The sequence below is a fragment of the Leptosomus discolor genome, chromosome 10, assembly GCF_034619465.1.
Source record: "Leptosomus discolor isolate bLepDis1 chromosome 10, bLepDis1.hap2, whole genome shotgun sequence".
NCBI lineage: Eukaryota > Metazoa > Chordata > Aves > Leptosomiformes > Leptosomidae > Leptosomus > Leptosomus discolor.
This window is the reverse complement of record NC_141400.1, coordinates 20,508,679-20,536,231: the sequence shown is the minus strand read 5'-3', so window position 1 is coordinate 20,536,231 and position 27,553 is coordinate 20,508,679. Positions and strand designations below refer to the sequence as shown.

Here is a 27,553-nt window from a genome sequence, read left to right as displayed (position 1 = left end):
AGAGTCATAGGGACTGGGAGATAGGAATTAATTTTGGATCAAATCCCTGTCCGAAGCACCTCCTGTGCCCAGCGGGAGGGGACCTGTCCCTGGGGAGGCAGCCAGCGCCAACCCCAGCCCCCCCCAGGGCTTGCAGCCTGCCTGCCCCACACTTCAGGCAGACCCTCCTGCCCCCGCAGCGATGCAAAGCCCAGGCAAACAATATCGGCTTGTCAACACTCTACATTACATCCCATTTACCCTCACCCTACGCAGACATGCACAGTTCAAGAACAGCCCCTGCTTCTATTAGCACAAATAAAAATTACTTGGTGCAAATGAGGATGTCCTGAAGGCAGCTGGCTCTGCCTGAGAGTAAGATCTAAAACATTCGAGTTAATGGAATGTAAAACTCAATTAACTCGTGCTGTTGCAGCTTTTCACATTTAATTTCAAGGCATTACTAATATGTGGATCCAAATACCTGCTGGAAGAATTCATCCCTGAGTCAGCCTTTCCACCACTGCACGGGAAACACTGCCCGCAGACAGCTATTTGTTAAGGAAAATTACTTCCTCCCTGTATAAAGGTTTGGGAAACCTTTCAGGTGGCAGAAGCCCCGCAGAGAAGGGTGTGCAAAGTCACCCCGGGCTCCAGGGCTGGGGTAGAGCCACGACCCGCTCCCAGGCTGCCACGCAGAAGGTGCGGGGTTTTCCCAGTCACCCCTGACAGGGACGGACAGCACGGCCAAGTGGTTTAAGGTGTTGAACCCCGGAAGGCAGGAAAGGCACAGCGTTAGCTTAAAAGCAGGTGACTTTATGTCTGCACAGACTTGAGGGAACGCCGTGTTGTAAGGGACACAAAACTGCATTTTATCGAGAGCGCAGCAGGAAGGGCTCGGGGCCCAGGGGCTGGCCGTGTCCGCACAGCAAGGCACATGCAATTTTACTCCTTTGCCTTCCCCCCGTTCACTTCATCTACTTAAACACAGATTCACCGCTGCTCCACGACAAGCTGCCAGCTCACTGGCTGCCTACGGCTTGCACGGCGCAGTCCCTCACTAATCACTTAGTCTGAGCTCTCTGCCGGTGCTGTTCCTCGTGTGACAAATGGCACAAGAACCTGAGACAGTGAAACAGTAAAACAGCTCTACTGTATTTTTCTGGGCAAGCACACTGAAGTGCTGAGCCAACCGAAGCACACAAGTCGCAGGATGTCTGTGCTGTAGGATGGGTGAATACCCAGAAGCTCCAGGGCTCTTTGCTGGGCACCCGGAGGGCTCTCCCGCACCGCTCCCAACCACGGATGCAGCATAAAATCAGCGTGCCAGTGGGGCACAGCCCACCATAGCCCACATCACTGATCAACACAAGCACAAGGGTACCTGAGAAGCAGGAAACCACCACGTAGGAACCCTTTCACACAGGGAAACCCAGTCCAGCCGGCCTTATGAGCCTTGGCTTGGCACTGACCTTAGCCCTGACCTTTCGGTACCCCTGCACGGCGGTGTCCAGCCGACACGGATCACCGTTCCAGCCTCTCTGCCATGCACTTTAAGCACCAACCCATTCTGTAATGCAGCAGTTTTCCCCCAGTCCCTTGCATATTTGTACGTGAGCAGAAGACACCCACAAACGCGAGCCCACCGCTCCACCGCAGAGCAAGAGGCTCGGACTGCACCGTCCCGCGGTGCTCGGCGATAGCAGAGCTAAGAAACCAAGCAGTCCTTCCAGACAGAAGTGACCAAGCACAATCCTCCCAAGCAGACGAATAAGTTCTTCCACTCGTTGCTGAGCAGTGGATCAGGAAAGGTCAGGGATTTATTTGCAGTAGTTCTATCCAGAAATAATATCTGATTAAATATCCAAAGTGCCTTTATTCATCCTTACATTTAACTTTTAATGAGCATTGTAAAAGCTTGATTTCCCCTCTCACAGAAGCAGCTTCTCTTTATCTCATTCATTTACCCCACGATTCAGTTCAGCAACGGCACAGATCAAAGTCTGCTGCTGTCCAGATCTTACACTTGCTCCCCTCGCAGCCCAGCACTCCACAGCCCGGAGCTTCAGTTCAGCAGCTCAGAGCCCATGTGGCTTCTGTTTGACAGTGGCTGCAGGTCAGGGAGCAGGAAGAAAGGAAGGGGCGACCAGTGGCCTTTCGAGGCTGGAGAGAGCAAGGCTGTACGAGCGTGCCCGTGGGAAATGCAAGGTCTGCGGTCCCCGCAGCTTCGTCCAGACCAAGTCTGGCCTGTTACGGCTCCATCCTCATCCCCGCTCTCCTCCGTGCCCTGACACCAGGACTAGTGCAGCAAGAGGGTTCAGTAAGATTAACAAAAAAAGAAAAAAAAGAATAAATAAAACCTGCCCTACCAAAAACGCCACCAAACCCAAGTCTTCAGCCCACTGACCCCAACGAGAGCTGCCGCTGCGGCAAGGCAGAGGCAGGAACGCGCGTCCGGGAGGGACGGGGCCCCCCGCCCACACTCGGATGGATTTAAATCGTTGGGGAGCTGCCTCCTGCCATCGGCTGGGTCAGGAAACAAGAGGGAAGGCAGCGGGGAAGAGCAGACTCCCGGGGCTGCCACAGAAACGCACGGCCAACGTGCTCCTGCACCCCTCACAACAGGGGTCCCTAATCCCCAGCCTGTCTGTTTAAAACAGCCTCTTCTCAGCTGTAACAGGGAGTGGATTTACAAACTCTGTTAGTACCAGAGGCAGTATTTTCCTCTGTCCGTGCATTCAAACCTGGGGCAGGGGCAAAGCCTCCAGCCTTGCCTCCTGCTATCCCCCTCCCTGGAGGCTCTCCTTCCCCACGGGAAGGACGTGAAACACAGCCCCAGGCCAAGATAGGGCACAGGCTCTGCACACCAGAGCAGCATTTCGATGCACAGCTGGGATGCAGTATTCACACTGCAGCCTGGCAGAGAGAGATCTGACATCAGCAAAAGTGACACACATCTCTTGTATTACAGCTGTTGCACACGCACACATACTTATCTGACCTTCATGCAGCACCATATTTCTAGTGCTACTGAGCTGGTCTCACCCTGTCCTATTTTTGCCTAGCAGATTATTTCTACTTAATCTATTAATTCCTTTACTTTACGCTGATATGGCATATCAGAGCATCAGCAAGGGGGTAAGAAGACTGAATCAGCTCTGTTCAGCCTCAGGCAACCTTGCTGACTCCAGCTGTGTGCGTGTTGGTCGTGGCAGTGCAAGGTCAAAGCAAGCTCTTCTGTGTACCCCACCGCATGTGGCTGTGCCATGCAATGAAGTGCCACGATGATTACTGTTATGAATTCTTTCAAAGACTTTGTGGAATTAAGAGCCACAGAGAAAGGGAGGAACCAAGAAACAGGGAACAGAGAGAAATGAGTTTTCAAGTCTCAAACTACCAGTGAGCTGCCAACCTTGGGAAATGAAGATGGCTGGGGAGGGCCAGGCCACCCGGGCAAGTGCACCAGCAGACAGGGAAGTCAAAGGATGCAAGGTCTGTGAAGAGCTTATGAAAATAAAGACGGCTTTCGATGGAGTCCTGAACTAATGGAGAACCAAGTGGATACGGAAAAAGGAGAGGGACACGGTGGGAAGGGGAAGGGAAAGGAGTTCTGTGCTTTTCCACGTGATAAGCACCAACGGCCTGGAGGATTTGTTTCCACAGAGATGGGCAAACCCTCCCGGTTTGCAAATCAGTGCATCGAAATTCATCTGGCTCTAGCGGTTCACGGACACCCGTGCACCCCACCGCCCAGCGCTGCTTCCTCCCGGCTCCCAAAGACGATTAAGATAAATCACCCTGCAGGCCGATGGCCATCTGGCCACACAGCAGGATGCAAAGCCCAAAAGCTCTGTAAAATTAGAGAGTGGCCAAAAAGCTGACCTTGCTATAGCACTGAGAGCCTCTTTCTGACTAACCTAAGTACGGCAGGAAGCAGAAGTATACAGGTTTTCAGGGTCAGGAATTGTGCCCGGACTCCACTCAATCACCGCCCTCATTTTGAGTCCTTATAGGAAGCTCCTGTATCAAGGGCTGCATGGCAAAGAGCCAGCCTCCAAATCAGTTTTAAGTGTAGCTGGTGAGGCAAGCAGTTCGCTATAGACATGGTTTTAATGAGGGCTAAAGCAGAGTCAGATGTCTCAACATACCAGCAGCAACCCCAGTCAGAGGCGTATGTGAAAATAATTGCCACCAGACGGTTCAGGACCGCTGCTAGGGAAGCAGCCTTCAGCCGAGGGTCCCAACACGTTCCCCAAAGCCGGGGGAGGAGAGTTTACAGAGCAGACAAGGAGGATTGTTCTCATTTTTAAGATGGATCATCAAAATGGAAGAGGTACTAAGAGATGAGGAACTTGGCCAAAGCCTCCTCAGCTGATTAAACCCCAGCTCTGTACTCATCCATGCCTTGCCAAAGGCTGAGCTGCTTCGGAGAGGCACGACCGAGGCGGGGGCCGCGCTCCCGACTGGCACTGCCGACAAACAACTTCCCCAAGTGGCACAGGCAGCCCAGGGCCAGGCTGGGAACCAACACGAGAGGCAACCGCGGGATCTGCCCCCCAGGCTGGGCACAAACCGGCTTTCTCCTCAAAGCCACCGGCCTCCGGCACACCCCACACAGGCACCCAGCTCGGGATGGGTCTAGCGGCTGGCGAGGCAGCGCACCCACACGCCGTGGCCGAAGGAAGAGCAGCAGCAGCCAGCAGAACCACCCGGCAGCGCGTCCTGCCGGGCTGCGCTGTGGGGCCACTACCCACCCTCCTGGCCGAGCATCGCCCCATCAGCACCCCCCGGAGTGAGACATTCCCCTCCAACACATACACTCGTCTCAGATAAAGCCCAGAAAAGTCATCTATTTATATGGCTGGTCCTGCCCACACCTCTGCTAACGCTGTGCAGGGCTAACCACGGGCAGGAGCCGGGGGCAGGGGGCAGGAACAGCCTGGCAGTGAAGTGCCCAGGCGGAGCACCATCACCCAGCCAGCCCTTACCCAAGGAAACCCTAAAGAGGCCTTCAGGACCCCTGACAGGGGCTCCGCTGCAAGCCTGGCAGCTGAAGACCAGGATTAAACAATAAAAATAACCCTGGGAAAGTCACGGACGCACTTGACTCGAGCTCTTGCCATGTCTAAAGAGCCTCCGTTGCTTTGCAGGATGACTCCAGCCTAAGTCACAGCCCCACGAGGATTTCTGGCTGACAGCACGTAAGATGGGAAGGTCATGGTTTGACAAGTGCTCCTTTCAGCAGCGGTAATTACTTCCCCAATTGCTTCACCAGCCCTTCCTCCCACCCCTATCCCTAACGTCTTCCCTGCTTTTGCATCACCCCTCAACAAAGTTTAGAAAATGTTTTTTTTAAGACATTTCCTGAGCCAAATCACCACATACTGTCCTGACAGGGCCAGAGGCTGTGTGCAGGGAACACACAGAGCAGTGACAGTTCACGTCCAGGGTAGGACAGAGTTGAGCAAGTCCTGTTCTCTGTCCCCCAAAAACCTCATCTTGCCCCTCTGTAAAACAGAGAAAAGATGGAGCTGTTCTACACAGACTTCACATCCAGCTGGGCCATTAGCCAGGCTGTCTCCTGGGCGTGAGGCACAGCATTTACCTCTGCAAGGATCGTCTGGGTCACACACAGCCACGAGGAATACACACGGGATAAGAGGGATGTGCAGCTGACAACACGGAGGACCGACAGGGAAGGGAGAAGCCACATCGCAGAGAGCAGAGAGGAGGAAGAGACTGCTTTGTGCAGGGGCTGAAAATGGGTGCAAGGAACATTATCTGCAAATTACACCTATTATTGTGAGGAAAATGCTTCTACTCAATATGAAAATACCCTGTCTGAGGCAGCATAAAAATGAACGATTTTACTAACCATCAAACCCGGGCTGGGCTCCTGCGTGACCGATGACTTTGGGGGAAGGAGGGAAGGGATCGGAGTTTTGAGTATTGCAATTATGGCAATTCAAACCTACTGGGAAATAGCTCAATTAAGGGTTTTGAAACACAGGACATAAGAGCCAGGACCAGGTGCAACCGCTCCTCTAGGAAGGAAAAACAAGTGCTTTTTCTTGACTCAAGTCTTTGATTGCCCAAACTACAATAAAACCAGCTTTTTTTTTTTTAAGTGACTCTTGTTGACGATCCTAATCAGGCAAGACCTCCCCACTCTTTATATTTTTGCTCCAATTCCCCTTTGGAAAAGGCATGTTCATCCTCCAGATCCTGGTTCAGAAAGGAGAGCTGGTTGGTCCAAGACCTGCACCCGTTGGCTCTGATAAGTGAGAGAAGCCAGTCCCGAGGCACGCCGGCACCCCCTGCCCCGCTGCTGCAGCCCGGGGACACCAGGGTGCAGGGCAGGCAGGCGGGGACGCACCCCAAAACGCCAGGGGAATGGCTCGGCACCGCTCTCCACGGCCCCAAGTCCCACCGCCAGGTTTCTGTGCCTGTTCCCTGCAAGATGCTGGATCCAGCTCCTTCCTGGGCCACCCTGCGGTTCCCACGCCGAGCCCCGTCATCCCACCCCCCTGGCCCATGGGTGCCACCACCACCAGCAGCTCAGCCCCTCCTGCTGACCCACCAAAGTCTGCACAGCCACCTTCTCAGGGGTCTGGCTTGAAAGGAAATACTTACTGCCTTCGCTTTGGTTGTCCTTGTTGGAGTTGTAGACCTGGAAAACACAAGAAGAAAGTCTTATGAAGACCCTGGCTCCACGTGGGAAGGGACTGCTGACATGCCTGGTGTCACCCTGACCTGCCTCAACCTCCCCCAGCAGCGCCGTCCCCAAAGGCCACCGCAGCCTTCTGCATTCAAACCGTCAGGTTGCCACCGCTTTGGAGCTGCGTTAAAATAACAACTGGGACAGTTCTTAAAACACGAGAAGGCAAAAGGGATGGACTAGGTGAAAACAGAAACTAAAGGGGCTTTTAAACAAAATGGAGGTGGGCATTTACATCTTATGGGCATTACAGGTGCAACTCAGACAAGAAGCAGGAATCCACCCTCACTCACAAGTACTTACAGCCTGAATGAACGAGTCAGGAAAAGAGTAAGAGAGGAAAAGAAATGTCATTGACATAGAGAGGACCTGAAACGCAGGATGAGGCAACGCACCCAACACTGCCCATGACAGAGCCGCCCCCTGAGCCATCGCTGGGGCTTCATCCCAAGACTCTCATGTCTTCAAATATCGGTGCTTTTCCCCCTGTCTCAATCACCACTACAGCTTGGCTACTTTAATCTAAAGTAATGTTTCAACTGATACAATAAAAAGGGGAAAAACAACGGTAGAAGGTTTTAATCACCGTTTGAGGGTGATTTAAAAGCCTAGCATAATGAAAACCACGGCCATAAGAAGATCAGCCTTCAGACTAGCCCAACAGAGTAAAACATTTTAAAATAAACCTTTGTCTACCCAGAGCCCAAACAAAAACACATACACACACTGGCACTCCATCAGCATCACAAGCTAGAGCCAAGCGTGGCAGCACCCATGGACACAGGGAAAGAGGCCGGTGTAGGCTGTGAAACAAAGTCGGTGGCACACACACCCTTCCTCTGCTGGGAACAAAGCTGGGAGCCCCCTTCCACCGGGAGCAAAGCATGGGGAGGTGATTTAATCACATGTCACCTCCAGAAATAGCAAGCAGGGAAGGAAAGTTTCCAAAGGTGATGTTGATAGCAACACACAAGGCAGCAACGGCTGACACGTCCGAGGGGAGCGGGGAGGAGGAGAGAGCAGGAGCCTGCAGTCAGGCAGGCAAGTGTTTCTCGACCCTTCCCACTGCAGGGTCCCCATTAATGACATGAACACCGAGGACAGAGATTCAGAAGGGGTGCGAGGGTCCGTGTGCTTCCCGTGGGGTCCCTGCTGCCGGGATTGCCCCCAAGAGCTCCCGCAGCAGCATGAGGCCAGGAAGCTGACACTGTAATGTCCTCAAAGGATCAGTGCCAGCAGCAGCCGAGCACAAGCGCTACTGACCACAGCCGACCTCACCACCGCGCTCAACCCTGGGTGCCCCAACCCCGGCCCAACATCCCCATCACCTCAAATCCCCCACAAAAAGGCTGTGTGTCACACAGCACTTCTGCAATAGCACCATTAAGTCACTTAAACAATGGAGGTCACCAAAGCCCAGGCTATTCCTGTGCTCCCCTGCCTACCAGCCACAGCGCCAGCCTTGCGGAGAGCCCCCAAAGCCGCAGCTCCACGGACACCTCTGCAGCGGCAAAGCGGACGCCAGCGGCTCTCGCCCCACACGCCGGCTGCACGTGCCAGTCGGGGCGGTGAGCTGAGCGAGGGAACGTAGTCAGCATTGAAGAATAAAATGTCTATTTATCTCCTGCAGGCTTATCTTTAACCGAGACCTGTCCCTTGATGCCTTCCATGGCAAGGCCACAGCCAGCCGTGCTGGCAGCAGCCGGAGGGCAGTAGGATGGCTTGCGTCAGCTTCGTCACCCAGGACATGTTCTTGGCGGAGACTGGGCAGAGACTGACCCCCCAACATTAATTCTCACTCCTCCTGGAACACGTTCCAGGGAGCACCTTCCCTCTCCTTCTCCCAGGGCATCTAGCTATGTAACACAAGACAAAGTAGAGGTTTTTCGTTTGCAGGAGAAAATCCATCATCCCACATCTGGAAACTGGGGGATGATTCAGCAGCAAAACCAGCTGTAGTCAGCAAGTGAGTTTTCCTCCAGGAATAGCGTTTACATCAAGAAAATAAAATCAGTGAAAAGTGGGAAGGAAACCAACAGCGGGCTCCTCCGCCAGCGGCGCCGCCTAGCAGCCCCGGCCGTGAAGTCAGCCTGCCCTAAAGAAGTTTTTCTCCTCAGGTTCACTGAAGGGACCAGGGCCACAGCTCGAGGTAACTCCTGTTCAAAGGCTTGCAGGCGCATGGCCGGTCCTCGCCATCCCACGCAGACGTCGAGCCCCGCGCTCCGCCCTGGCTCAGCCCCGCCGTACAGGTTAACGTTCCGTACAGCGGCAGGGCGACCCAGCTCTTACAGCCTTGCTTCCCAGTTACAGCTGGGCGATGGCCCCAGAAGCCCACCCAGGCAGCACCCCGCTTCTCCCAGTGGCCTGCCCACTGCCCTTGCCCAGCGCACACCAGCTCCTGCGCTTGGGACACCAAAGCATTTTCCAATTCTTCTGGGTCAACCCAGGTTTCAGCCACTTGCTCTGGCACCTGACGTGCTTCCTGGCACAGTCACGCTCTCTGCTGTCCCTCTCCCAGCGGTTTCCTCTGCTGCCCAGCCCCAAGGACCGGTCATGCAGCTCACTTTGTGGAGCACAGCATACCAGCTACAGGGAAAAAAGCGCCTGCCTGCGTATTCGCTCTTCCAGTTTGGTTACGTGAAACAATAGAGAGGTTGTTAATCATCAGAGACTGTTCTTTAAAAAAAGGCAAAAGGACAGACAAGGAAACACAATATGCTTATGCCATTAATCGCAAAGTACGCACACAGGGGAAAGGAAATTTCAGGCAGAGGTCAACTATGCAACCATAAAACAAGGAGATACTGTCATCCTACATCCATTTACAGGACAAACCTTTTATCCATTGTCAGCGTGTTAATCTATTAACACCGCTCTACGACACCAGGGTTTTACCCAAGCCCCGATTCTGTAATATCACTTCCTCTTCCAAGAAAAACATTACTTTTTAAAAGAAATCCTTTTCATATATCACCTCAGGCCTTTTGGAGAGAGATTTTTTTTTAGGATAACAGAAAGTTTCCAAGTTTGAAGAAAGGTCTGCTGTGTAAGAGGTCCAAGAGTGAAGCTCCTCCAGCGCCCTAAGGGCCATCATCTGCCCTGCTGTCAGAAACGTGCCCTTGGTGCAGCCAGACTGGGCTGGCCCAGCCTGTAGAGACCCCTCGGGGTCTTGGCACGGCAAAGGTCATTCCTGTTCAGCTTGGCTTTATAGATATTAATATTCCACTCTTTCCAAAGTAACTTTGATAATATGCAGGGCTTAAAGCACAAGGATGCATTTTAAGATTAAGCCTCATATGCAAGTCAGTCAGTTGATGGACCAACCTTCCTCCCTGCGAAAGGGTGAGGAATCTTAAAGAGGTTCTTACTATTCATTATACCCAAGTCACCATTGATTACTGACAAAAATAAAGTTACAGACTGTTCAGAGTTCGGACAGGAGCATGTTTCCTCTGCACCATCCTTCTTGCAACTCCACCACACTGTTACACTGCCAATTCATCTTTACAGCACTGCAGAAAATTATAAATCAAACCACTTCTGCCAAGGGATGGAGGCAATGGAGGCCAGAATTCCCCCCACACAGCATGATCTCCGAGCCACCTGACACTGGTGAACAAGCTCAGCAACCCAGTCCGGAACAGAAAAACTCAGCACGGCTGGGGAGACCTCCAGTAACCCCCGTAGCTACTGGGTTCCTGCACCTGTGTTCAGACCACACAGACCTCTGAAGCTCTCTGCACAGAGCTGCTCTTCCAGCAGGAGCTCTGAGGCCACCGCTGCCCTCCCAGGCCCCCCCAGCAGCCCAAGCCCACCACTGCCCACGGTCCTCGAGCAGGAGCACCGTACAGCCAGTGTGGCAACTGCAGCTGTTCCTCCTTCTAACCCCGCACAGGCGACCGTCCCACCGCTGCCCGCTGACCCTGCAGAGCCTTTGGCTGCAAGAGCCTCCCCCCAGGGTCAGGGCTGCCCGCCCGCGCTGGCTGCACGGCTGCTCTGCCCGGGCAGCCGACCGAAGGGACGGTGAGCCTGCAGGGGGGGAAACACCTCACTCGGTTGTGTGCAGGACTGAAATATTTCCCCGCAGGATTTGTATGGCAAAGGACAGAACGGCCATGAAACGGCTGTGAGATCTCCACGGCGATGCCCCCTGCCTACCCCGGGCTCACTGCTTGCAGCACAGAGGGGCATCAGTGGGGGCACGGGCTGCACGGCGCTGAGACCTGTGGCTGTGGCCACATCTGTCCCAGGAGAAGTGCCAGGAGAGATGGGTCCAGGCTGGGAGCACACGGCCTCTGAAGGCCTCCTCCAAGCAACTACCAAGAGCTGGATCCGAAAAGAGAGTCAGATATATTGTTTACCCCTCCCAAAATCCTCCCTCTTGCTCGTCTGTGCGCAATTCCTGCGCTAAGGCTGGCTGCAGGCAGCCTCGCCGCGGCCACGTGGGTGAGCGCTGGGTGCCGGCTCAGCACGAGGTGCAGCGCCGAGACACGGCGCTCTGTCTTGTGCCAGCGTCAGTGTGCCGGGACAGCACAGCCCCACCTCGCAGGGTACCAGCATTGAACAGGCAGCACGGGAGAGGTTTGCTGAGAACAGGCACCTCTGCAGACAGGCACATCACCCAGGACAGAGCCAGACGATAAAACACCATAAAGGATGTGTGTTTGTATACGCACACACCCCATTTTCCTGTTGTCAACACACTCTGGAGAAAACAGACCTAAACCCAGAAAGCTTCTCATGAAGTAAAAAGCTTCTTTCATGTTTCAGTATTAGTCACTGACAAAGGCAGGAGATTTGAGAGAAAAAAGCGTTTGCTGAGAGGTGAAGGGCCTGTGTCCCACGTACAGTGTATGGGAACTGGCTCAGTTATAAAACTCACAAAATGGGGCCAGTGACTAACTGGGAGGCAGATCCCTACCCTGCAGCACTGCAATCGTTTTAACATCACGCTCTCACTAATTATTCCCATTTGATTGTCTCTTCGGAGCCAAAATATCTTTACTAGGAAGTTTCAGAAGTGATGTGTATAGAAAAAAATACATATCAGCTTAGTACAAAATTTGCAGACCTTGTTGCCTTGAATTTAATTTCCTAAATTCATACCATAGATGGTCAAATATCCTGAACAAAACCAGACTGTACCTTCTTTAGTGGAAGCTAACTGCAGTTTAATTGCTGCAGAATCACCACTATTTGGAGGCTTAAACAAAGCCTTTATGACCTATTATTGGAAAATCCTGAGATTCATCTCTAAGTAATCCAGAAGCATAAATTTTATAAGAGCACAACAGAAATTGCAATTTATTATTATTTTGAAATCTTTCTGCAAAGTTAAAATCATCCCCCTCCAAACACTTGCACTACGCTCAATAAACTAACTCAATATTTCAAATAATTTATCAAAGAACAAGTTAATTCTTCCTACTGAAATATTTCACCGACTACACACTACGTTTTGCAGAGGAAACAGTTTTATAGAGATGATTAAGCGGCCTGTGATGTTCAGGGGTGTGCTGGCCAGAGCAGACAGCCCAGGAAGCGATGCCAAGCCGCCCCGCTCCCTCACTGCTGGGGGCACAAGCCGGAGGGCAGCTCGCTGACATCCTACCCGCAGCCATGGCGGATCGCTTTCTCCTCGATCCACGTCTCCAACGTCACCCGCGCCAAGGCAGACCGCTGTGCCTACTCCAGTCCCCCCCCTCAAGCTTCAGTTCTGTCATCACCACGTCTAAACACCTCCACGGGAGCTGTGGGTGATATGAACATAAGCTGTGGATTTTCAGAGTCAAAAGTCCTCCAAGCGCCGCCACCCATAGCCCGAAACACCTCCGCCGCCACCATTTGTAGCCTGATGCCATCCTCCGCGTGCCCACAGACGAACCAAGAACCCCCCAAACCACCAGCTTTCCAACCTGATCCTGAATACGTTGCACACGTGAGCGTGCAAAGAGCAAATGGGGACGTGGGGTTTGGGGATGAAACTGGGTTGTGGGAAAAGAAAAGGGAAAGGAAGCAGCCGGGGTTTGGAAAAGGAACTAAGAAAAGATGCTGCTGAGTAATTTGTGTTTATTTCCTCATTTCAGGGTTCACCCTGACTGCCCATGATGTCTATCAACCTCCACAATAAATTAACAGTGCTTTCATACAGCAATCGTATGTGCACGCACATCCTTTATATGACTACACGACATTTCACACACAAAGCAGTTTTTTATTTACAATTCAAAATGGCCCAACCTAAGCTGTAACCCTTGAAGGCCACAGAGTGCTCAGCACAGTTCCCAAAACCTTTCACGTTCCAACATCAACACGAAATTCTACCCAAACGGCTAAAGTCTAGAGGAAAGAATTGTCTAGCTTCACGGGGGTGGGGGTGGCAGTGATTTATAGAAAGCCTTAACCAACAACGGGGCCAGCAGTCCCATTTTGCAGCCACAGACAGACAGATTGCCATCTGAGAAGGAACACCCCATTTCAGTCATCTAGTCCGTGCCCTGGCATGGAAGATTCCACCTTATGCTCCTTTTACCAGTGCTGGGACCTACCCTTCAACCCAGACTTTCCATTTAGACTAAAACTACTGTCAAAATGGGCCAGTCCTGCCAGATTTCCTTGGTCTCCCTGGAGGAGCCCAGTGTTTGTAAAGCCCTGAGCAATAGGAGGAAATGCTGCAGTGTTATGCAATTTCCTTGTGATTCATATTCAGAAATCCTCAAAACAACCATGAACGAGTTTTTCAACTTTCAGCTCAGAAGATGCACAAGCCAAAAGAGTATAAATAGAAATCATTATATTCCCTCAGAACTGGTAGTCCAACTGGCTTGCCAGCTACCCAAGGACAGGTTGTGAAGACATGGGCAGGAGGAGCACAGACATTTTACATGGGTGTTTTGCAACGTTTCTGTAAACAAAAAGGGAAAATGGAGTGAAAAAACAACAGGCAGGATGGAGGCCGGCCACTCAGACTGACTCAGATGGTGCTGGGGGGGTGGTGTCTGCAGCACCCTGAAGCTGCAGAGCAGCCTCTGCGCGAGGGCTTGCTCAGCCCAGCAGCAACAACCCCGTGTTGCGACTCCTTGCACATCCCTTCTACCAACATTCCATCACTCAACAGCCCCACATGAGAGGGATAACAGAAGAGCCACTTGGAAGAAGTCTTTTCTCTGAACCTCCTTCTCACTTGGACACCAACGACACACCCGATCACTTCCCCGTGGTCTGGATCCTAAAGTCCTCGTCCCCTTCAGAGCACAACAGAAACTGAAACGCATTGAGATCAATCCTGGAGGATTCGTTTCCAGTCCTACGCAAGGAGCTGGAACCCTGAGAAGCGGCAACCGTGAAGGAAAAGGGTTACGAAAATTATCCTGCAGTGCCTGGACAAAAATCCCTTCAGGACGATGTTGCACAGTGCTCAGGTGCTCTTAGGAGAAGGCCAGAGCAGACTAACTCCTGCATCCACTCAAAGCTTTGGCAGCACACGACCATCCCCTCTGACGAACAGTAGGGAAGGGGCTGTAAAATAACGACAAACAGGTTTCATGTGGAGATCTTGGGTAACTCAGAGTGACTTCAACAGAGCAGAACTTCAGTGAATTATCAAGCACATTCAGTTTAAAAGATAATAGGGCATTATTTTGTTTCTACTGCTTTTACCACCAAATACTCCATTATTTCCACAGCAATTCAAGAGAAAAACCAAGTGGAAAAATAGCATATTCAAGCCTAATTTTAGCATATAGGGGTGGCTGTGCAGACTACAAGGAGTCACCCCCTCACTTCCTCAAACTGCTGTTGGATGCAAGCACTTTCAGAGACTTCTAAGAAAGGCCAGTCTGTGGGTTCTCCACTGCTGGCCAGGCACGTTCGTGCTCACTTTTCTTTTCATGTGGCTGTTACTGCATTTCTGTCTTTTCTGTGTTACTTTAGAACTAGCCTTCGTGAAGACAGGCAGCCTACAGTCCTCCCTACCTCCCCTCGCTTGGTCACACAGACCAGGAGCACCTTCCCCTTGGGAGGGACGTCAGAGAAGCTGGCTCCTCTGCTCTGCTTTCCCGTGCCACAGGAGGGAAGAGGGGAGAAGGTGATGCCCTGTAGACAGATGACAGCTTGCTCTGGGGAGCCCCAGAAGTTGCTTTGAACACCTGACACTCCCCAGGCGAGCGTTTCCCTTGCCAGGAACACTTTGTGCACCGTTTTGCTGCTCTTGCTGTCACAGTGATGCTCCTGCTGTGCCATTTCACTTGCCCTCGTACAGGCAGGCAGGGGCACCAGCAGATACCGGAGCTGCCAAGCACGGTGAACCCTGCGTCCTCGTGACGGCGTGTCCACAGGAGGTCGGGGTGACCCTGCTCGGCTCCGTGGGCAGCAGCATGACACTGTGGGTTCACAGCTGGCTTCAGCTGAACCAGCATCCTGCAGCTGAAGGAACCATCTCGCCCTCAGCTCGCTCTCAGACACGCTGTCCCGCTGCTGCTAGCAAAGACGGTGTTAGCACCTGCACGGCTGCACTGGGAGTCCAAGGCAGCTGAAAACTCATCTAGAAAGCCAGTTATTAGCATTATTATTACTTGACAGTCTGCAGCCAGATCAGGTTCACAACGTAGGCCCACAAACATTGGGTCCAGCACCAGAGAAACAGAGAACAAACATCAAGGATGGAGAGGCAGGTGGGCTTCCCGCTTCCCATAGCTGCCAAGACATGGATCAAAGAGTGCATGGAAGCACCCTCGGAGACAGAGAGCACCTCTCCACCCCTGCTGCTGTACCCAAAACCTGCCTGCTGACACCCAGAGCCGTACATGTTGGTGCAACACCACGACGCCCCTGAAAGGCAGGGACTATTTGCTTGGCTGCAGGTTCCCACCACGCCACTCAGCCCCCATCTCCCACGGCGGGTGCAGGAACGGCCAGAGCTGGGCCAGAGCCTCCAGGCAGCTGGGGCTCCCTTCCCGAGACGGCACAGGCATGCCTGGGGAGGAGGGCACACCGTCTACCCTGCCACCGGCAGCAACGGGGAAGAGGGAAGGAGGAAGGAAGGAGAGAAGGAAGAAAAAGAAAAGCGTGAGATGGGCACAGGCCCATACCACAGCAGGCAGGATCCTCTGCACCTGACGCCCGAGCAAGCTTGGCACACCATTGCAGAGCTGCTATGTTGGGACACAGCCCAGTAGCAGGATGCCAGCAAAGCACCGAGCAGGAAGGCTCATGTACAAAAAAGCATATTTCCTTGTTAAAAGCAGGACACCTGGCAACCTTGATGAAATCAGCCCTTGTTTCTGGCTCTGCCTTATCAACCCTGTTCTATTTTTGTAAGAGAGCCAGGTTTTCATACTACAAGCAGGATTTTCAGAGCTAGACTACACTGTGTTGTGGCTAGAAATATCCTTCCTTGCTCTCTGAGCCAGAACGATATAGATAGGAGTAAGATCCTTCCCAGCCCACATCCCTGCAAGCCTCCCGGCAGGGGGAGGGGAGGAAAAAACATGCCTTGCTTCCCAAGTGCAAGACTTGGCAGGGCAGCAGAAACCCGCTGTGAAATGCTGGTTTATGTCACTCAAACGAGGGCTGTTCATTTGGAAGAGGGTGGCCCAGGGTCCCTGGCAGCTCCTTCCTTCCTTCCTTCCCTCCCAACCTACTGTTCAGCGCTGAACTAATGCACTGCAGTTGCAGCTACCCCCTCACCTCGCTTCCCTCTTTCCCTCTCCTCTCCTTCCTTCCAACACACTTTTCAGCTCAGAACTTACACTGATGCCCAAGCCTGATTAAAAGAAAAAAAAATACATCTATCCATCAGAAGTGAAGCATCTCAGGGCTTGAATCCCCTACACGGGTCTTGCTCTTCTGTCTCTCCAAGCTGAACTAAAGGATGGTTCTAATTAAAAGCAAGCCCACGTTTTATTACAAGTGCAGGCATTCCCAAAAGCCTCCAAAGCTGAAGCCGGCCGGGCGACCCGCCAGCCATCTGGACTGCTGAGCTCAGCGCCATTATATAACCCGCCGTGTTTGTCACCCAAGGAAGAAACTACCTGGGTCAAACTATGGAAAAAATTACCTGGGTCAAACCATCAACCTACCATGTCTGAACGCTGAAAGGAAATCAAGCAGCAGACACTTCGGGGGGAGGGAAACAAGAAGGTAGGCGGAAGCGATGGGGAACAAAGCATGAGAGATATACAGCAGTCTCTACAATGATGTAACTAAAGGTCAAGTGGTTTAGAAAAATACATTTTTGGAATAACTAAAGCACTTAGAAGTTTCACAGAGCAGCATTTTTATGCAAGTCCAGCAGAGCAGATACGGTCAGATCACTCAAGTGACTGATTAAAAGTGAAAACTTCTACTAGTAGTTTAACAGCTTCCCTTAAGTTTTCTAGGATGCTTGAGCAACGACTTGCACATCCTCCTCCGCCAGCTATCTGCACTGGAGTCCAGCCAGCCTCTTGCTCTCCCTCTCTCCTGCAAGCACACACACCCTTCCTCCTTTCAACGCCTACTGACGAACAAGGAGCCTGAACGCACCAAAACCAACCTAGTTTTAAAAGACAGTGTCATCTTTATTTTTAAAGTAACTGTAACACAGACGCCCCACGTTCCTCCTCTGTGAAAAGAGGTTTCGCCCTGCCCAGTTGTTCTGAACAACGGCGGGTGGTTTACTGCCCAGACTGCAAAGTCTTAGCGGTAACAGCACTTTTAATCCTCGGCTTGCACAGCCACTCCCAGGGGACACGCTGGCTTGGCCATCAGGCCAGGTGAGCTGGCAGCGCAGACCACCACGGGAACTCCAAGGCTCTGGGAAAGTCAGCAGGAAGGGGACCACGATCCCACCCTCTCCAACCCTGCCCTCCGCTCCCAGGGAGACCTCTGTGAGCAGCGGGGGGCTGCAGAGGCGGTTCCTCAGCATGGCCCTGGGATGCAGCGCAGGGCTCGCAGTGCCCCTTCGCCCCACTGGGGCTGGGAGCCAGCCCGCTGGGGACTTCAATGGCCACAGTGCCCCTCTCCAAAGCTGCAGCAGAATGTTGACCCCTTTCCAGACATGCCCTGAGATTCCACGATGCTAACAGCCTCCCTGGGAAACTACTCACACCCCCAGCACGTACACAGCACCGGGAGCACGCACAGCACTCGCGAGGAGCATTTCTGCCATGTGGCATCCCCCAAACGGTGGTTGAGAGGCGGCGTGGGGCACGTCCACCCTGCCCGCCGCTGCAGCCCAGGGCTGCGCCCACAGCCTGCCTGCTCCTGCCACAGCCCAGCCCGGCTCCCCAGCTTCGCAGGGGCATGGCGCTGCAGGGGGTCTGCCAAGAACTGCAAACCGAGGGTGGCACCAGCAAGAGACCAGAAGTACAGAAATAAGATGATTAAAGCGTTTGGAGTTTCGAAGGGCAGACGTTCTTCTGATGCTGCAGCTAAAAAAAGGAAAAAGCCTGGGTCAGGGACCATGGAGGGACTGTAGCAGGGTAGTAAATCACTGCTTAACATGAAATGCAAGGAGCAGTAAAGAGGAAACAAAGAAAGAGGCTAGTTTTGCAACTGATTGTATGAAGGACCACTTTAATTTTTAATTTAGAGTAGAAAAAATACTCTGATAGTCTATTCAAATTGGCAGAGAAGTTTATTCTACTAACGTGGAGCTATTCCCTGAATTCCTACATGCTTCTTGAATTGTCTACTCAGTGAATTCTAAGCAGAGGTGAGATAAAAGCAGAGAGGAAAGGAAAACGAACACTCTCTCTTTGGTCTCTCATTCCATTCTTTGTGCCTCCCCCGCAGAGGCTGCCAGCACAGCTGGACAGATGCAGCTGGAGGGTGGACGGCCAGGTTCACACCAAACCAGCGCAACGAAATCACTTGATGCAACCACGCTGCAACCTTTTCTCAAGCTGTTTTGCCTGTCCGGGCCCAGACGCAGGGACAAGCCGCTGCACGTCCTCCGCTGCTCCATCCTGTTCGCACACACGCCGCACTCGCCAGCAGCACGCTGCAATTCAGGTTCGATTAACCACCTTTCCCCAGGGACTCTGCAGACTCCAATCACCTCCCACCACCCCCCTCACCTCCTGGTCTGAACAGAAGTCAAAGAAAAACACGTGCGGCAGCAGAGCCCGTGGGCATCCCGCGCAGAAGAGGCACGTTGTACGGCGTCGCGGGGATCTGCTCAAACCCCGAGCCCTCCCTCCTCTCGGAGTTTGCCTCAGTGGGTATCAAGAGCAAGATAATATGAGAGGAGACGGGCAGCTGCCAACGCTCCCCCAGCAGAACCAACACCTCCTCCAAAGGGAGAGCAAAACCTGACTGGTGTCATGGGACCAACCACCCTGGTCTCCAAGTAAAGCCCAACTTCTGCAGCTGACCTGTGCGGCACAGAGCACACCGAAGAGTGCTGCGGCAAAGCTGGCTACAGCAAAGAATGCATGAAAGAAATGATGAGGCATTCATGCACAGGACATGAAAAACCAGAGACAGGGAGCACTGCTCCGCTCCTAGGTGCCCCCAGCAACAGAGCAAACAGAGAGAGGTTTGTGACCCGAAAACGGGTACGATAGCGCTTTCAGGTGGGTAAAAGCAGTCCAGAGGGCTCTCTTCTCTTTTTAAGATGATCTAGAATGTATTCTCTCAGTATTTTTCTCTTTATGACCCAAACAGCTTCTTAAGCAAAGGACAAAAAACTGCCAGCCTGAAGCAGCAGTGATTCTGGCTGGGTAAGCCATCAACCACTGCAGCAGCATTTGCTGGAACCACAAATAAAAGCCTGAAGTCAAGGCTTAGGACTTCGCTGGCTTAAATGCTTTAGAAACAAAATAAAAGCTTATAAAGTCAATGTAAAATTACTACTATTATAGGCTTAAAATAGGTTACAAAGCAGGAGAGGGAGAAGAAGGGAACAGCACTAAGAGCGTGCAATACAAAAACTAACATGGAACATGACAAATTATCATTCCATCTGAAAGCTCAGGCTGATTCCCCAAGGATCCTCTTCTACCACCTTGTCCACAAAAAGGAAAAAGAACTTTTCTGAGCAAGAAATTTGAATGGTGGGAGGCAAAAAAGCCAAGCAGGAGCTCCACTGGGCCAGGTTGTGCCGTCAGGCCAGCAGCGGGGCTCACCATGGCTGCACCTGCACGTGAGGGACCTCCAACAAGACAAAGCTGCTGCTCTCGGAGGCAGTTCAGATGCTCCCAGGTGGCGCGAGAGCACGGCAGAGACTGCAGCTTCGGTTCAGGGGAAGTTCACTAGGCTGTCCGGGTCAGGGAGCAGATCAGAGGCGAAGAGAAAAAGCAAACAATAGAAACTTAGAGATTGAGAGCGGGCAGAGTGGGGAAAAACGTTCTGTTCAGCAAAGACAGCGAGACAGGGAGATGGAGAAGCAGCAACTGGAATGAGTCAGGTCATGGAAAACAGAGGAGAAAGAAAGAATTTGCCATAAGCAAACAAACCCAAACAGGACGAAGGCCATGAAAAAAAACGAAAGACAAAGCATACACAAATAACCATTTTTCTCTGGAAAGCCCACAGAAACACACATCCGTGGGATCGGGGAGGTGAAAAGATCAGCATGGAAAAGGCTGCAAGGAAACAAGCTGAAGAGACAGACACGGACCAAACCCTGGAGAGCACCAGCAGAGCAAACGTGATGATCACTCCGACATCTCGCCCACAGGCTCTCCCGTGCAAAGAGAAAACAGCCAAAGAAACTACCATCTGTAGTCCAAGATGTTCTGGGCGGAGATTTTTCTACCGTCTCTAATAACTCACTTTTCTCAGTGACTACCCATTTACAGGCAGTGCCCTCAGACAAAGTGCTGCTGACATTATCAGTGACCGAAGCGGTTGGTCCTCACGTCCCGCCTGATGCTAGCGTGGTGGCAGCTGTAAACTCCGCATCCCGAGACGATCCTCATCTCTATCAAAGAGGGTTTTTCAAGCTCTGCTGGAAACACTTAGCTACAGAGGCAATGAGCGCAGTACCAAAACCAATACAGAAGAAGAAAGTGACTTCTGAGAAGCAGGAGATGAAATGAATTAAAGCGATAAAGCTGATCTGCAGTTTCCAGCAAGTCCCAGCGCGACACGAGAAGGTTGGGAAGGCGGCTGGTGCCCAGCCATCCCCCCCGTGGCAGCGCGGGTGTTGGGACTGAAGTCCTTCAAGTTAATTTATTTCTTGAATGAGCCAAAATGACAGGAATGCCGAGGTTGAAAGCACTGGATTGAGTTCAAAAGACATCATTTCCACTGGGAAATAAATCTCTCACCATTTTGTATAATTAGACAAGGAAAATGAAACACAATTTCAGAAAGAATTCCCAGAAGCAATATCTGAGGAGGAGGCGGGAGGCGAGGGTGCTATGTGTGTTGGGCAGGAATGCAAGGCTGGGCTTTGTCATTACGCTGGGGTTTACTACAAAAACACAACACTGCATTTCCAGAGCAGCAGCGCCGAACGAGCTCCGGCAGCGCCGAACCGCTCTCAGACAGGGAGCGTGGCCGAGGGGCCTCAACCGGGACCATGCCGGAGCTGCTGGAGGGCTGCCGCACCCGGCACCGTGCTGCCCACGCAGAGGAACCGCTGGAGACCCTGAGGGGGGAAAGGCCCCAGGGGAGGCTCCTGCCCCACGTCGCCAGGCCAGCGGTGCGGTGGAGAGCTGCCGACCCGCGGCCACGCTGCCGGCTGTTGCACTGCTGTTCCTTTCACCAAACCAAATCCGTCACCGCCACAGGCCGGCTCCGAGGAGGGTGCAGGTCCCACCGCAGCAGGACACCCCGGCATCCACCCCAGGGACTCCAGGCCCAAACTGGAGTGACAGGAGATGGTGGCAGTGGTCACCATGGAAATGCCCAGCCTCAGGCCTGGAGGGCACGGAGGGACAGGGAGGAGGGTAGGACTCCCATGGCTGGGAAAGGAGGGAGAAGTCGGGAGACCTGACCAAGTTTTGAAGGTCCCCCTCACCTCCCAACACCACCTGCTCCCAAAATTGCTCCTTTTGGGGCAGCAAGAGAAGGAAGAGAGAGGAACAGAGGAGGGAAGCCACTCTACTATTGAGCTGCATCAGGTTTTGGGGACAAAACTGGGCAGTGAGCGCTTCCCCTGCCCCATGCAGCACAAAGGACCCTGGCCAAGCCCAGGAGCTGGGTGGCAGGCAGAGGCAGCCCAGCTCCAGGGGGCATGTCCCTCTCCCAGACCCACGGCCCCCCGGGAACAGGTGGGCGAGGGCAGCCCTGGACACCCGCAGAGCCTCGAGGGGAGCGGCAGCCGGCCCTGCTGGGGCACAAGTGCAATGAGCAGGCTGGTCTCAGCTTGCCATCTAGTGGAGAGCAGCCGTACGGCCTCCCCCCACGCTGCCCTGCTCCATTTTGTGCCGCCCGCACGCCCACAGCGCCGGGGGACCTCTGCTCCCAACGCAGTGCGGAGGTGACACCGAACACCCCCGGTCACCCAGGGCCAGGGCGGCCGCCACAGCCCCAGCAAGGGTCAGGGTGGCCCTCGCAGCTGTGGAGGAGCTGGGCTCCACTGAGCCGGGTCCCGGGGCGGCTGCAGAAGGGGAATGGAGTCCTTCACGCCCACCGTGATGTGTCTGATCACCCCGAGCTCCTGCTGGCTGCAGGACCCCCCCCCCCAACACCAAGGAAAGGCACCCGAGTTCTCGTGCAGGTCCACAGGCGCTATCACTCGACTGTCCCGCAAGCCTCACACGACTCAATGGCCGTGCAGCCCAGTGGCCTCACGTGGAGGAGCAAACACGGCTGAACCTGGGTGGGTGGGAAACCCTGGGAAGGTTTCCAGATAGAGCGGTGAGGGCCTGGGATTGCCTTCCAGAACAGGAGCAAAAACCTTATTTGCTTTCCAGAGGATGGAGCTTTATCACACGAGGACTAAGCCACACGAGCGCCAAGAGGAACAGGGCCCTTCCAGTACAACAGGTCCGACCCCTGGGAGGTCCCAGGACAAAACCCACCAGCTTCTGCCGTGCTGCCTTTCCATCCAGTGACCAGCCTCGAGCCTCCCGAGGCGCACAAGGGACTTCGCACTTTGCTCTTGCCTTTGCGAACTTGCAGATTATGCTAAAGAACTGAAGAGAGGGCAAGGGGAGCAGAAGGGAAGGAGAAAGCACTGTGGACTGTCTCCATTTCAGAGTCTTTCCTCCTTCCCCCCGCAAGGGCACGAGACCAACTGCTCATCCCCAGCCCGCGGTGCACGGGTGTACAGCACTAACAAAACCAACTCCAATATGAAATGCTGACTGTATTTTTATAGACTTGTATTGCTTTAAAGAACAAAAAAGAAAAACGGAACGAATCGAGCAAAGGGCAGCATGATGCGAGTGCCAGAACAGCAGAGCTCAGACCCCATCCGTGCCTTATTTCCTCTGACAGGATCACAGCCCGTTGCATCTGCCACTTAACACTAACTTCTCCGTCACCACCCATGGTTATGGACAATGGATTAATTCAGCTCAAAGGAATATGATCTAACATGTTTCATACCCTTAACCCTCCGCACACCCTTACACTGCCAGGCTCACTTTCCTGAAGAAATGTTTTCACGTGCCAAACGCATCAAACCCAGTACCCGCTCCTCACTGACGTCAGGACGATTTGCAAGATTACCAACCTGCTCAGAAGGTAATAGCAGGAACCGCCGACACTGACATCTCCCTTTTGGCTGGCATGCTTGCTGCAGACTTGGCAAGAAAGCCACAACCTTACTAAAATGCTTATCTTGTTCAGTTCTTTGCCACAAAGCAAACAGCTTAATTTGTGCCTCTCTTAATCCTGCAGCCTACCACAGCCACCGCTATGAGCCAACACAGCTCCTCTTCTTGACTTAGGCTGCCACGATGTTTCAGGATCGTGCTGGCCTCCACCATATACATTTGCAAACTGCATCACCAGAGGAGAAAAACCATAGGAAACTTATCCCAAGTATCCTAACAAAAATGAATGCAACTGCTCTGTGACGGAGTTAGTATTCTCTCGTATTTCCAGCCTCTGTAACATTAAAGAAAACCCAAAATCAACACAGGGTTTTTAGCCAAATTAATAACAAGTGGTAAGAGTTAACAGACTGATGATAGCTATCTGGAGACTGCTTTGACTGCAAAATATATAATAAATTATTTCAAGTTGTGACAAATGTCTTGGCTAATGCGGCCCACATTCTATGTTTAGATCTTACTAAAATGTAATACAACATTTGGTTTTAGTTTTTTAATTATAATTAAGAAGCAAATTCCAGTCCACTTTAATCTCTCCACAGCCTGAATTTGCACACGGAATTACTGTCCCCACTGTGCCAATCTTTCCCACACTCAATATTCAAATCAAAGGAAAACCAGACATTCTTTCCAGCAGGGCTTTTTTTGTGTATAAAAATATAGCCAAAGCAGAAAATGGGTATTTCTAGAAGTCCAAAGGTTAAACCCTCATCTCTTGCTCAACGGAATCTCTGTGGAGCAGGTAACATCCCACACCCTGGTGTTGTGAGAGGAGAACCCAAACAGAACAGACCAACAACTCCACTTTTGACGGACTGAGGAGAAGAAGTGAGGACAAGGAGCTACCTTGTCTGTCAACACGCACCATCTTCATCAGTGAAATGCCTCTTGGATCCGTTTCCATAGAGGCTTCATTCCCGTGGCTCCCACATCACACCTGGAAGGCCAGGTTTAAGCGCCAGTAGCATTTAAGCGCCATGAGGTATTGCATTAAGGCGCAGTGACACTCCTTGACGTGCTGGATGAGCAAGCTGCCCTCAGCTGATGGGCACGATAGGGAAGCATAGAAACACACAGGCGGTGGCACGAAGACCTGTGTGTTTTTGAAGGAGTTCGCACAATCAGATTGAGAAACAGGATAAACCAGGCAGTCCTGCATCGGTTATTTCATAAGTGCATGTGTTTTACAAGCACGCAAAATCTCTGGCTGCACTTCTGCAGCCTGATCCTCACAGACTGGCTCCGCTGGTGTGCCAAATCCTGGCAGCGCCAGCAGGTCAAAACGCAGCTGGATGACCGCATGCACGCAGCTTCCGCGGCAGGGGACTGCGTTCTGCATCCTTGCAGCAAGAGCTCTCGGTGGAGGTGAGGCAGCGGGAGGCAGGTGAGCAGGCTGGAGGAAGACAAGGCTTGGTTCATTCAGCCTGGAGAAGGTTTGTGGGGACCTGACGGCACCCTTCCTACGAGGAAGGCATCAGAAAACCAGAGCCAGGCTCCTCACAGCAGTGCATGGTGGGAGGACAAGGGACAAGAGGTGTAAATTGAAACAGGAGAGGTTCAGACTGGGTATCAGGAGAAACCGTCCTCCAGGAGGACGTTCAAGGAGCAGAGCTGGAGCCCAAGAAGGGCTGAGCAGTCGCCTTCCTCAGAAGTTTTCAGCACCCAGACCAGATAATGCTCAGAGTGATCTGCTGTGAGAGGGAGGTCAGACTAGAAAGCTCCCGAGGTCCCATCCCACCTGAATTACCCAACGCATCCGTGCTTCCAGGCTGATGTCTGGCTGTAACCCACCACTAAACACTTCACCTGACACACACGGCAGCGCCCTCACACGCAGTCTTCCAGACCTCCGAACCGTCACACGTCTCAAAAGCAAGTTGCTCAACTAAGCCCAGCGTGTGCTCTCCAGTGCTCACTGAACAGCCGGCGGGTATCCACGCCTCACCTGGCTTCAGTGAGCACCGAGCTTTAACAGATGCTTTTTCAGACAAATGAGGACCTTTCCGTGGATTTGGGTGGGGGAACTGCTGAAATCAGTCCCAGCCTGTGGCCGTGGGGCTGCGCTGGGACAGGACACCCTGCTCCCCGCATGGACTCTCCTCCGACTGCCAGAGCCTGACTCAAGCCCAGAAGCACAGACACACACTCCAAAAAGGTACGGGCTGTCCCGTAACGGCCCTGGCTGCTCTCGCTCTCCGCAAAGTTTCTCTTCATATCCTGCTACGCTTTTGGCCACGCCGAGGCACAGAGGCCCACAGTCTCGTCACCGCCTGCTCGGCGGGGCTGTGTTGGCCGTTTGGGGCTGGACGGCCGCCCCGCTGAAACCGGGCAGGACCGTGCCGCCGATGCGCAGCGCCCGCAGCAGCCCTCCTCCGAGGGAACCCAGGCAGAACCCGCCGAAGCTCTGCGAGCTCGGCAGTGAAGTCTGCACATGCATTAAAAAATAAAAACCAACAACTATGAGTTTTCTGAAAACCTCCCTAATCTCTTCCAGAGGTGAGGAATCCTGTGCAGCTCTGGCATGGCAGGAGCAAACACGGCAGCGAGGAGGCTATCGCCGAGTAGGGGGAAGAGGGGCTACACTCCTCCACTCACGCGAAATTTGCAATTCTCTACAAGACCCAGAAATGGCTGCCAGCTGAGTTGCAGGACTCAGAAAGCCCTGGAAATCTACAGCATATTTTCTTCCACTGCTCTTTTTGCCATGTTTTCCTTTCAGCACAGTACAGCAGCATGTTTATGCTGGCCAAGCCTACCCTCCTCCTTTCCACCGCACCTTCAAGCAATCCAAGCACAGGAGATACAGTATTACCTCAAATATTTAACCAAGGGATTAAACTATTCTCTTGGCAGAAGGTGCGAGCTGCCCCACGGATACATCTCTCGCACCGGCTGGCAGGCGCTGCGTGACAGCCTGCTTCGCAGCAAACAATCTGCCCCGGGCTATGAAAAGCTCTCCGCAATTTTCTCCAACGCTTTTTCGCTAATATTTCTGCTCACCGGTTCCCGGCCATCCATCGCCTCCATCCACAGCCTCCGGTCCTCTTCTGAGAGCGCCTGCATGGTGATCACGCCAGGCCTGCAGAGATAAAGAGAACACCATAAATAAACTGCAGGATGGAAAACAAAGATGACAAAGATAAATTTCCCACAAAAGAGAAAAGAGAGAGAAAGAGGACAACCTTATTCCTAGCCAAGCACCAGCAGCATGGGGCTGAGCCCAGCCTGACCTCTCCAGGGATGTCCCTGCAGGTCCTAACCAGGACCAGCAAACGAACAGAGGGTATCTCCAACGACGGACACACACCTTCAGTGGTTTTAGTGTCAGAGAGCTGGATGCCAAATTCTTCCTCTGGCTTTCAGCCACACAGCTCACCCGCACTTGGGCTGAGCACGTCCACGCAATGGCAGGAGAAGGCAAGGAAGGTAACCAAGCAAGCAGGAGACCCACACACCCCAGCCCCCCGTGTCCCCACCACCACCCCAAGCACCAGCCTGTGGGGAGGGACCTTCTGCTGTGCGAGAATTTCATCCCTGAGGTGGCTGCATCACTTCCCTGACCACGTCCACACACTGATGTTACAGGCGGCAACGGCAGCAGTGTGACCCTGGTCCGGGCGCCTGCGCTGTAAATCCAGCCTCCAAAAAGTAACTCTGGCTTTGCTTATTTAGAGAGAAGGGGAAAGAACAGGCCAAGTGCCTGCAAAGAAAACATGGGGAGCCAAAGGACAACACCAGTCCAGCCCTTGCCCTCCAGCCAACGCCACCTCCACCACTCCTAAGTCCACTCCTGGACTGCCCTTTCCATACAAGGAGTTAAAACTTCAATCATGTAGCTCTGATAAGCACGACCACCAAGATCACAATGGATTTAACACGGCAGAGAGTATTTGCACAGCTTCAGGTGTGGTTCTGTGTTTGCATCTGTGCCGCCGCAGAGGGTGACAGCCAGCGCTGTACTCCCAGAGGTCACGCCATGGGCTGACGATTTACTGCATCTCGCTTGGCTGCAAGCTGTCAGGCTTTCCATCCTCCCCATCCCAGCTCTCCTTGCAGCCAGCAGAGGCAGCCACAAAAAGCCTAGCTAGCCCTACGCCTCCTCAGCCTCACGCCTTTGGGTCCTGGTCCCCAGCCTCCGAAG

At 52.9% G+C, this 27,553-nt stretch overlaps 1 protein-coding gene across 2 annotated transcripts in view; it reads right to left on the bottom strand.

The window, feature by feature from the left end:
* ARHGAP26 (Rho GTPase activating protein 26) overlaps nucleotides 1-27,553 on the bottom strand; it is a 144,512-nt gene that overhangs the window by 75,721 nt on the left and 41,238 nt on the right. For both annotated transcript variants that reach the window (XM_086471104.1, XM_086471105.1), the window contains exons 11-12: nucleotides 26,413-26,491; nucleotides 6,613-6,649 (exon numbers count right to left, since the gene is read on the bottom strand). In XM_086471104.1, coding sequence (XP_086327230.1) covers nucleotides 6,613-6,649; nucleotides 26,413-26,491 — 116 coding nt within the window. The remainder of the gene's footprint in view (nucleotides 1-6,612; nucleotides 6,650-26,412; nucleotides 26,492-27,553) is intronic.